At 43.4% G+C, this 12,005-nt stretch overlaps 1 protein-coding gene across 4 annotated transcripts in view; it reads right to left on the bottom strand.

Annotated features, from left to right (window-relative positions):
• Positions 1 to 594: 594 nt before the first annotated feature.
• Positions 595 to 12,005, bottom strand: part of STIM2 (stromal interaction molecule 2) — a 175,480-nt gene continuing 164,069 nt past the window's right edge. For all 4 annotated transcript variants that reach the window (XM_002709383.5, XM_008274823.4, XM_070068117.1 and 1 more), the window contains 2 exons: positions 6,023 to 6,296; positions 595 to 2,282 (listed from right to left, as the gene is read on the bottom strand). In XM_002709383.5, the coding sequence (XP_002709429.3) occupies positions 1,805 to 2,282; positions 6,023 to 6,296 (752 nt within the window). In that variant the 3' untranslated portion in view covers positions 595 to 1,804. The remainder of the gene's footprint in view (positions 2,283 to 6,022; positions 6,297 to 12,005) is intronic.

The following is a 12,005-nucleotide window of genomic DNA, read 5'->3' as shown; positions in this document are numbered from 1 at the left end:
TTGCAAGCTTTCCCTTTCTTGTGTTCCTTGTGTGACCTTCAGCAAATTACTAATTTAATTACTAATTACTTTCATTTGTCCAAAACACTACTGCATTTCAGACCACAATTTTTCCCACACAGCACTCAGTCTATTCAATATATGAAACATCAGCCTATATGAATAGCACTCAAGACCTTCTGTAACAGTTCCCAACAGGAGCATACAGAGAATAAACAATCACAGTTTACAGGAGATGTCAGGAAATCCCTCATACTCTTCAAGGTGTTCCTTTGAAGCAAATCAAAAAGAAACTTCTTGCTTATCAATCAGCATGTCCACTCACCTGCGTAGCACTGGAGTAGACATTACTTATGTGTGTAGACGGGAAAACCACGCTAGCTTTATGTGTCTGCTGTTCACCCAAGCATCCATCCATGTTGCATTAAACAGATCGCTGATGACCAAATTTTTAACAGCGGTAGAAGCAGAAACCCCTAGGTGCTAATGCTCTTCGCTGCTCCCTGTGACTCAATTCTCACCGGCAAAAGCTACCCTTCTAACAATCTGTCCATTGAATGAACACCCAGCTTTACAAATTAAAACAACACAATCTAAATGCACCATAAATTTATATTTGTTAATCTTGATATTAGAACATTTAAACATTTCAAACTACATAAAAATATGACAAACAATATAAAATAGAAAGAAATTTGTTGACAACTTACTTCCGAAACATCACTCTTTCTTATATTGCAATTAAGCAGTAAGACAGTTTACAGAGCTCTCCAGAAAACATACAGTGTTTTTAGTGGAGTGTTATCAACAAAAATCAGCACAATCCCACACAATAACGTCTCCAATTTATTATCTTTTCCACAGTACAAATTTCTCACAAACCATAAATCCTTTGCAGTTATTCAAAGTCTGTAAACAAGTGCCTGAATCCCCACAACCCCCCGCCTCGGTTTAAGCTTGTGAATGTTTTAAGTCCTTCGATCAAGTTTCAACTCTTCCGCTTGCATAAGGAATCAAGAGCCTTCTCTCTTTAAATTATTGATATTTTATCATACAGCCTGCAATGCAGTAAATCACAGTGAAAGCCCTGGGGAAAACGAAACGACATGATCTTCACGGCAGAACTTGAAACTCTGTAATATTAAATGCAGTTAAAGAAGCTTCCCATAACAAAAGCATGGGTTTTCATTTCCAGAAATCAAGTCAATTAGAAACCCTAGGTTCTACTTAAAAACCCATTTTGATCTAAAAGTGAAAACAGTCCCCTTATCCATAGTCATTTTTATAATATAAACTCTATACAGTTTCACTTGCAGAGATTTTTTTTTTCCAGTCTGGAAAACAGTAGTGCAATTGGTTTTACTTCTTTTAAGTTAGTCAGTCCAGGATGTAAATAAGCTCTGTGGAAAGATAAGAAGATGCTCTGGTAAACAAGAAATTCTGGCAAGCCCATGCTGGCTTACGAGTCCGTTAAAGCTTGTAAGTCCATAGTGGCTCTCAACGAAATATTGTATTTACATCACTAATAACAAAGCAGAAATAAATAGGCGGAAGTGACTGTAAACTGTCTCCTCTCTTGATTTTTCAATACTAACTGCCTTGACGAGTCGACTGTATAGTCATTTAAGTAAGCAGGCAGTAGACAGTGGCCCTTAGGGATGTTCCACTGGGGCCCACCCCGGTCCCGAGAGCCCCAACAGGGGTTACATTCCTAAAATGAAGACAAACAAAAAAAACAGGAGTGGGGGGTGGGAGGTAAAAGTTACAGATGCCACTTGGATGCGATTCCACGGAGGCTGTCAGGTCACTTTGATTTCTTCTTAAAAAGGCTTTTGATTTTTGATGGCTTTTTGCTTTTCTCTCCGTTGTGACAAAGGTCATGTGGGATGCTGCCGATCCTGGCGACCGTGGGGGCTTCCTGGGCTGCTTTGCTGTCGTTGCCAGCTGAGGAACAGGACGTGTGGCGCGGCTTGGGCACCGGGATGCCACTGGAAAGCTGGTTCATGCTACACGACTTCTCCAGGATGCCGTTGTACACCTTGCTGGCGGGACTGAAGATCATGCTCTTGGTCTCCGTCAGCCCCGCGCAATCAGGGGAGCCCCTGGAGAGATCTGCCGTGACAGGCGACTCCCCGCGGGAGGAGTCCTCCAGGGAGAGCTCCTCGCGGGAGACCTTCCGCGAGGACAACGTCTGGTGTATCTCCAGGCTTGATGGAGGAGACTGCTTCCTTCCAATGGAAGAGTTCAAGGAGTCACATTCGGAGGCCGTGTCCGGCACTTCCCTGAAGGAGACAGAAGCAAGGTGAACATTTATGCCTACGTATCCATCCCTAAGAGTACTGGCTGATACCCTAACTAAAACGACTTTCAGGGCTGAACCGTTAAAATCGAAAAGGGAGATGAATATCGCAACTCCATACACCTTTCATCCAAATTAGAAAATTGTTACCTTAAATAATACAGCTTACCAACACTCGTGCTGAATTTTTAACAAACTATGACAATGAAATTGTGAAATATAAGAAGTCACATAATGTAAGCTACCCCTTCCTCAACCGTCAGAGAGAGATGTCTAAGTGTTACAGTTTATTTTTTCTGACCATTTCAGTGACTTAAGTGTTTTGTTTCAATACAGAGTGTTTTTCTTCTTAACTCAGAGTTGACAATATATATTGGAAAAGACAAATCTTGGGTGCTGTCTCATTTCTTAGATATTACTTGATGAAATACAGCTTTCTAGAGAAGGAGGTGATACACTAGGCTACCCTCTAAGTTCTGACAAGTTTTAAATCGGGGAGGCAGGGGAACTGAGGCACAGCAGGCCGTGGGAGTGCATGGGAAGTAAAAGGAAGTATATGATGCTATTTTAAAAAACAGACATTTGATCAATCCTCACAGGGTTCCTCCTTGGAGCATTTCCCCCTTTCTCTCCACAGTGGATAGAAAAGTGAACACGAATGGAGAAATAAAGTTCATAACCCCACAGCCAATGTACAGAAAATGGAATCAGCCATTCCCTCAAAATATAGCTCATCTCCATTTCTTATCACCCTCCCTGCTGCCATCCCTTTCCCACAACCACCATGAACTCATTTCAGTGATTGCAACAGCCTTCTAATTGGTCCCCTTGCTTCCGTTCTTGTTCTTCCCTCTACGTTACTTCCCCACGCAGCCATTAAAGGGATTTCTTAAATGCAATCAGCACATCACTCACGTGCTCCAAACTTCCCAACGCTTTCTCTCATACGTGGAGGAAAACCCAAGATCCTTGTCAAGGCCTAGGACACCTGTTTGGCCCTGGCTCTCTCTCCGAGGGCACATCCTACCTCTCACTCTTCCAACTTGCAATCCGGGAGCATCCTGGGGCTTTGTGCTCATTCCTCCCTTGGCTAGATGGCTGCCTCCCTCTCCATCTGTACATGGTTAACATCTGCCCTTCCCGTTACCACTGTCTCCCCAGAGACGCTCCCTGACTGCCCTAATGCAGCATTCTGTTTGCCTGTCTTTAGCACTCCAGAACTTAGGAGTGCCTAAGAGGATATTTCCAGAAGGAAACAACCTTAGTAAGAACAGGGAGCCTTCCTAACTTCTGTATTCTTTCTATCAGAATAGTGATAAGCTCACAGGAGGGACTCAATAGAAACGTGCTGGGTAAATGAGCAGAGTTAGATCTTGAAGACTTGGGATCGTGACTTGTTCACTTTCATACGCACTGAGCCCGCTGTGAATACTGTTCATTTTGCGAAAGGGATAATTAAGGATGAGAGGGTCAAGGCAAAAAGTAGCTGGCAAAAGAAACAAAGTGGGAGAAGGAACAGAGCTAAGGATAGAATAGGAAGGCAAGAACACACACGCTTATAATCCACCAGCAAGAACCAGGCCAGGACCTCGTATCACTTGTCTTGGCAGCTCAAGCTATCGCAAGTGCACAGCACACAGCAAGGACTAAATTCGTATTTATAGAGTGAATGAACTGCACCACCTCTCACCTCGGATGGCCTACAATTACCATCATTCTTCACGTTATTTATATGCATGTTTATTGAAGGTACAGTATCTACTTTTGACATAAATTTTATGTGGATATATGTTAGATATATTCTAAGTTGCCTAATTTATGTAATTATGTCTATATACATGAATGCTACCTCCAACATTCTAAATCCCAAACAACTAACAACATAAAGTGCTGCTTGTTCTACATAACTACTCTGATTTGGAGTGTAGCTTTAGAACAACTGAAAATTGCACAGTCTTCCTACAGCATGTTCTTTTATAAATTTAGAAGACCTAATTCAGAGGGAAGTTTAAATGGGCATACACACACACACACATGCACACAGTGCATACAACATAGATCAGTAAATACTAAATACTATCATTTTGTAAAGATTCTGCTGATTCAACAGTCGAGCGACTGAAAATGAAGAGAAAGAAATGGTGTTAGAATGTGAAGTCTTCTCATATTTATGAACTAGCTGTGACTTTTTGACACTGCTGTTTGAGATGAGGACTAAAGATGTCTATCAATGCAAAAAGTTCTATTGGACAGCACAGCACTGGTTTTCCTACTGATTTCCAGAAGCCACACAGTCATCCTGCTGATGACTACAGTTACATGGCAAAGAGCCCATCACCAAGTGCTATCCACACAGAGGTGCAACAAGTTCTCCAACTACAAGGAGGATACAAAACCAGGATCACCTCCTTAGGAACATGCTACAGTGATCCTCTGCTAACCGGACAATTTCCATTGACTAGCTGGTAAGACAGTTATGGGCAGAAAATGATTACCTGACAATGTCATCTAGGGAGTCATGTGACAGAGAGCTACAAGGGATTCCTGAAGGCGCCCAGCCCATGGCTTTACTCTCTCATATGGAGGTGGTAACATGTTGTGGCTCCATGGCGGCTAAGTGGTAAAATCTGAAACCAACACCAGTTTCTCTGTCCCTCCATGACACACTGCTTCAAAAGGAGAGTGATCTAGGAAGAGCTCCTCTGCGGCACCAGGACTCAGGAACATGGCTGTCCTGGGCTGAACTGGAATGCAACGCTGCTGCTGCACCCATCTCGCTAAAAGAAGAAGTTTTGAATGCAACCTCCTCCTCTAAGTTTCTGACATTTTTTTAAAACCTTTGGCGTATGACACTGCTTGTTCAGCACATTAACAGAATGAATCATTAAGTGACAACAAATATTTTTAACGCGAAGTGGTATCAGATGTTTCTTTGTGCTCAAGCACATTTCAGCTCATGTTCTACATTTTACATATAAAATTGTTCATATAGTGAGTTCACATCCTGAGACCTCCATCGACTGTGTCCTGTGGCGTCTAAGCACTTGTATGTCAAATCAAATGCTTGTGAAGCAGAATTTTTAAGACGGTCCCTAATTCTGCCAGGCCCTAAGGCACACACACCTTCTTCCAGTTATTCAATGAAACACACATAGGTGCCGCTGTGCAGGGACCACGCAGAGAAAACCAAGGCCTCCAGCTAGCTGACCGTAATATAGAGACTGTTATTAGGGGAGTCTTTCAAAGTTGAGTCTAGCGATCAAATAGAGAGGAGTACCTGCAGGGGAACTTCTCTACTGCTGGCTTTGAAAGTGGAGGGCACAAGGCAAGGAACAGCAGTGTCCTTCTAGAACTGAGAATGGCCTCTCCCTCACAGAAGGTACCAGAACCCGTACCACAGTGCTATAACCACAAGGAACTGAAGTCGGCCACAGCCACAAGAGCTTGGAGGCAGCCCCCTGAACTCTGGTTGAGAATGCAGCCCCGGCAACACGTTGGTTTCAGCTTGCTAAGACCCTGAGCAGAATGTGGCTTGGACTGTATCACAGGAAACCGAGAGCTGAGAAACGGTGCGGTCTAAGGCCCATAACAATGTGCTAACTTGCTCTGTGCATCAAGGTCAGAACACTAACACAGTGCACCTCTCCTCCCACCGTGCTGCCATCCTCACAGCGCACTTCCTCCCAACCCCAACATATGCCGCACTGTATTCACTGCCAGTACCATTGCTTTTCAGCAGAGAAGTAGATGGCCTCCTCCTCCTCTTCATTTCGATAGAGCGCAGGGCAGCTTGACACGGAGAGGATATCTGGATCAGGGGAAGGCAACGAGTGCTGTGTGTGCTGGGGGAGGTGGGGGTGCCGAGCGTGCGGCGGGAGAGCAGCGTGGGGGGGAGGCTGGGCTCGCTGAGACTGCGGCGAGGACGGCACAATGCTGCGACGAGAGCGACACAAGCTACTGCTTCTGGCCAGTGATCCAGCAGGTTTAGCCATGGTCCCTGGAAAAGAGCAAGGAACAAAACCCTGACTGAGTCAGCTCGACACTCCCTTCACGGTTATTACAAATGCACACACTAGGGCAATGATGTCACCAAGGGGCCCCTGTTCAATTTCCCTTCATCGAAGTAATTGTGCGACTATAGCCATTTTATACCACCTACACTAGGGAAGTTAAAAAACAGAAATGTAACAAAAGTAAAAACAGACCTGAAAAATAAAAGGGAAGTTACCATAAATGCATGAGGCTTTCACATCAACTCTAACATTACTAATCACAAAGGTTTAAAAAACTTGCCCAAGGTAACAAATCCTTAAGTTCAGAAATCCTTATAGCACACTAATAAAGACTCTGTGTTGCCCTGCCAACACTGTATGAATGCTGACAATAAAACAGGAGAACTACAATTAAAGTAGGGTGGAACTTTTTTTTTTTAAACAATGGTATCTCTTGAGGTAGCACAACCTGATTGAACTTCAAGAAGTTTAAAACACTGTCCTTCAGTCTCAGAGCTGACTAGGCCCAACTAAGACCAAAACTTTTCTCTTCTACACTGATCACTGTGGAACTAATGTAAGCCTTAAGTCACCCTGTTTCTGCTGCCAGTCTGCCCAGACCTATGCAGACGGTAAACAAATTCCCCCACATCCTCACTGTCCCCACTGAAGGGGCAGTCCATTTCCTCTTTTCATGGAAACAGCTTGCCCAAGACCACCTTCTAGAGCTGACACCATTCAGTGCCGCACACCTCATGCTACAGCATCGGACCCAGGGTCAGTGGCTCCTGACTCCCAGTGCTGCCCTCAGCACTTTCGAAACAAATGAGTTCCCTCTGAAGCTCATGGGGCTACAGAGTATGTATCTTCCATGTCTACTCACCGGTCCCTCCCTGGTCACTGTCTCCTCTCCTCTCAGTCCACCCACATGACTGCCACCTGCACAAGCAACTTCACTTGAAAGACCTAGCCCACACCTTCACCACGGAATGGACAGTTTCTATGTCTTCTCCTGTGACCTTCGTCTCTACGCCCCCACCCACGGGCACGCTTTGTTGTGCTAACCGTAAGAACTGTTCAAACTTAAAAACTACAAGTTCAGTCATCGACACTTGGATTCTAATCAGGTTTCTGTCCTTCCGCTTTATACACTCTGATCCTTCCATTTATCTATCTAACTCTTTACCCCAGGTTCAAGGACCTTAGTTACTGATTATTCTTTCCCTAGCTTATATTTTCACTTAAAAACAAATGCTGAAAATGTAAACCTAAAAAACCAAGCAGAGAAAAATAAACACAACAAAATACTCTCCTCTACCCTACAGTGGTTTTCAGCTGGAATCTCTCTTCCGTTTATGTATTTATTTTTTTAATGATCAGGTTTATTGCAGTGGAACTTACATACAGTGAAACTCTCCAGGTTCAGCATGCAAGTCCGTGAGTTTGAAAAGATGCATACCATCACGATCAAGAGACGGAATAGTCCCACTATCCCAAAACTCCTGTGCCCTGCTGGGGTTCACCCTTCCGTGCCCAGCTCCTGGCAACTGCTAACTGTTTTCTGTCTACTCCCTATGTCGCCACTGCTGACAGATTCCTGGACTGTTAGACCAGTCTCCCAACTGATCTTTTCCCATGAGTTTATTCTCTACACTGCATTCTCTACCTGCATGCTGACTGTAAAATGGAAAAGTGACATCTTTCTGATTAAAACTCTTAAAGCCAAACTCTTTAACGTGGAATAGACTGCCCCATTCATCCAGCTTCTGTTTTGGAGCTAGTATCCCTCTCTTCCATCATAGGAGTGTACCTCTCTCAGTTCCTTGGATATACCATCTCTCTCTTCCCTCCATGCCTCTTTTCCCCATCTCTCTCTTGACCTGTCATTTCAGGTCTTGCCTTAAATGGCAGCTCCTCAAGAATTCTTCCAACCTCTCCAAGTTTCAGGTGTGTTTCCCTGTTGTGCTCATTTAGTAATATCACAATACACTTCCCCATTACATAACATATCTCAGTGCATGGCTCTTGTCTGTCCTCCAATGGACTCCGAGGTCCAAAAGACATAATCATAAATCATCACTATTGCATTATAACATCTGGCATAGGGCTGGGCAAAAAGTAAATGTTCAGCAAGTATTTACAGAGTAAACCAACGCCTGATGCTAACAGAAAATAGCCACTGAGGGGCCAGCATTGTGGCATAGTAGATAAAGCTGACGCCTGCGACACCAGCATCCCATATGAGTGCTTATTTGTGTCCTGGCTGCTCCACTTGTGATCCAGCTCCCTGTTAATGTCCTGGGAAAAGCAGCAGAAGATGGCACAGGTGCCTAAGTCCCTGTCACCTATGTGGGAGACCCAGATGAAGCTCCTGGCTTTGGCTTGGCTCAGCTCTGGCCATTGTGACAATCTGGGGAGTGAACCAGCAGATGGAATTTACCTCTCTCTCTGTCACTCTTTCAAATACATAAGTAAATCTTAATAAAAAAAAAAAAAAAGCCACTGAAACGACCCAATGGACTGAAATGCAGAAAATAAAGTAAAATTAAAAGGAGTATTTCAAAAATTTTTATTACCTCCCTCAAAATCAAATAACGTTTATTCCAAACAAATGACATGGAAATAGAAATATTTGTTAACTTAGTAGGCAAACAAATTTTTAGATTTTTCTCTCTCTGATTTCTATTCATAGATTAGAGAATCTGTTGAATCCCTGGAAATCTTTAGTCCAATGTTCTCACTTTGCCAAACAGAAGAAATTATGTCCTGCAAATACTAAAGGATGTGTCCACGGTACAATTCATGGCATATACTGCAGTCATTTGCAGAAATCACCGGTTGTTTGGAACATGCAGTGAAAGTAGCAAGATCAGTGATGGGAAGGTCTGAGAGGGATCAGGATTAACTCAAAAAAGGAGCATGGCCCACAGAGCTGGGAAACTACTGCATGAAGAAGTTTTAACGAGGCAGTCACTTATGTAACGAAACTTCAAAGTAATCCAGTGAGAGAACATAACAAAAAGAATGGGAATCAGAATACTGGCTGCTTCTGTAAACGGCTGTAATTCAACAGGCTTTCCTGAACATTACTTCTTCTGTATGCTGCCATCTCCTTTGCCTAGGAAATCCCTCCACTGGAGCTGAGAGGCCCCGATTCTGTTGCTCGAAGGGCTCAACACAGAGCTGAACGCAGCTGTAGTATCACGAAATTCACGGAAGATTAAAGAGCAGTGCACTTTAGCCTTGAAATAAGCCTTCATTTTATGAAATGTGAAAATGAATGTCTTATCCCACCTTCAGGTCATCATTAATTCTTAATGAAGACATTCATTCATGCCTGTGATTCATAAGGGCAAATGACACATTAAAGTTCACTGTTTAGAAATTTATTTCTGAGGTAACTTTTTATTCTACGAAGACCCATCAAGAATAGTGCATGTAGACTTATAGCTCCACCAATATGGCAGTAAATAATCTCATCACTATCTCCCAGTCCCCACCAACACACTTTGTATTTGCTTAAACTCTCCAGAATGCTGGACAAAATCTAGTAATTGTTTTCAATGCACAGCTGAACACATAAGGGACACCAGATAATTCTCAGATGCCAAAAGGAAGAGACTGAAAGCAAATGTGAACCGGCCTGTGAGTGAAGCTACACCTGCTGTGAGGCTTACCAGTCTTAGGGAATGCAGTTTAATTTGAGGATCTAAGATGAGGCCTGTGTCCATGTGAAGTGAAGAACTGAAATTTTATGAGTGCACGACATAAAAGCCCAAGCCTGGAAGGGGAGAATCCCTCGGTGAAAGGATCTATTAAAAATCTCACCAGGGCCAGTGCTGTGGCATAGTGGGCTAAGGCTCCGCAAGCAGCACTGGCATCCAATAGGAGCACTGGCCCAGGTCCTGGCTGCTCCTCATCCAATCCAGCTCTCTGTGGGCAGCCCACGAAAGCAGTGGAGGATGGCCCAATTGCTTGGGCCTCTGCACCCACATAGGAGGCCTGGAAGAAGCTCCTGGCTTCTGGCTTCAGATTGGCCCAGCTCTAGCTATTGCAGCCATTTAGGGAGTGAACCAGTGAATTAAAGACCTCTCTCTCTCTGTCACTCCCTCTCTCTGCCTGTAACTCTACTTCTCAAACAAATAAATAAATAAAATCTTTAAAGAAAAAAAGCTCACAAATGAATAAGGAAATTTCTTTCATTGTGTGATGTCCCAATACAGAGATTTTTAAGACTCCTGTGAAAAACGTAATACTCTGGGTCTGTGTCTCATATTAACTTGGAATTCAATGTTCATTCTAGCAGTTGGATTTGTGAAACTCTAATAAAGAAAAAACAGCAAAGTCTTCTGAGGGGTACTTCTACTCCTCACAGAAAGAATTTTCCAAGGAAAATACTGGAAGTTCTTTTAATAATAACTCAAAAGAATTTTAAATGAGGGATTACTGGGGCCAGCACTGTGGCATAGCGGGTAAAGCTATCATCTGCAGTGCCAGCATCCCATATGGGTGTCAGCTCGAGTCCCACTTCCAGTCCAGCTCTGCTATAGCCTGGGAAGGCAGTGGAAGATGGCCCAATTCCTTGGGCCCCTGCAGCCTCGTGGGAGACCCAGAAGAAGCTCCTGGCTCCTGGCTTCGGATCGGCTCAACTCTGGCTGTTGAGGGCATCTGGGAAGTGAACTAGTAGATGGAAGACTTTTCTCTCTCTCTGCTTCTGCCTCTCTGTAGCTCTGCCTTTCAAGTAAATAAATAAATCATTAAAAAATAAATAAATAATACTCTCATTATCAAATGACAATTTAAATGAGTATTTTTAACTCATTAAACTACAAAATAATAAAGTGAAAATATGAGAAAATAGGCATTAAAATAGACTTTAAAAATAATCAGGGAGAACTAATAGAAATGAAAAACAAAGTTACTGAAATTAAAAACTCAGATGATAGGTTAAAAGAGTATTAGTTATAGACTAATAATGGTCTATTAGTTCTATGTTGGATTTTACCTTATCTTTCACATGTCTGAATAATTTAATAGTCTCTTTGTACTACATTCATAGAAATTTTCTCAGGTTTATCTTTTAGATTACTAATTTTTTAAACTGATTTATTTATCTGAAAGACACAGTTACAGAGAGAGGGGGAAGAGACAGAGAGAGATCTTCCATGTGCTAATTCCCTCCCCAAACAGCCACAGCAGACTGAAACTAGGCCAGTCTAAAGCCAAGAGCCAGGTGCTTCTTCTGGGTCTCCCATGTGGGTACAGGGACCCAAGCACTTGGGCCATCTTCTGCTTTCCCAGGCCACCAGCAGAGAGCTGGGTCAGAAGTGGAGCACCCAGGACTAGAACCAGCGCCCATAGGGGATGCCGGCAATGTAGCAGCAGCTTTAGTTACTATGCCACAACGCCAGCCTCCTAATTCTTTCTTAAAACCACCCAGATGCAATGGTTTTAGACAAGAACAGAGCTCTCAATGGAAACCTTCAGATCAAGATCCTGAGGCATTTCTTTGAAGATCTGGAGCAAGAGATGAAACCTGGCTTTGCCAGTATGGTCCTGAAGACAAAGCACAACCAAAGCAATGACTACCAAGAGGGGAAGTATCCAGTCACAGCAAAAATGGACTAGCAAAAGCCACGGCAACAGCTTTGGTGACACTCAGGACATTTTGTTGGTGGACTTTCTGGAGGGCTGAAGGAGGAGACCATTTGCTT

Source organism: Oryctolagus cuniculus, chromosome 2 (genome assembly GCF_964237555.1).
Source record: "Oryctolagus cuniculus chromosome 2, mOryCun1.1, whole genome shotgun sequence".
NCBI lineage: Eukaryota > Metazoa > Chordata > Mammalia > Lagomorpha > Leporidae > Oryctolagus > Oryctolagus cuniculus.
This window is presented reverse-complemented; position numbering and strand designations above follow the sequence as displayed.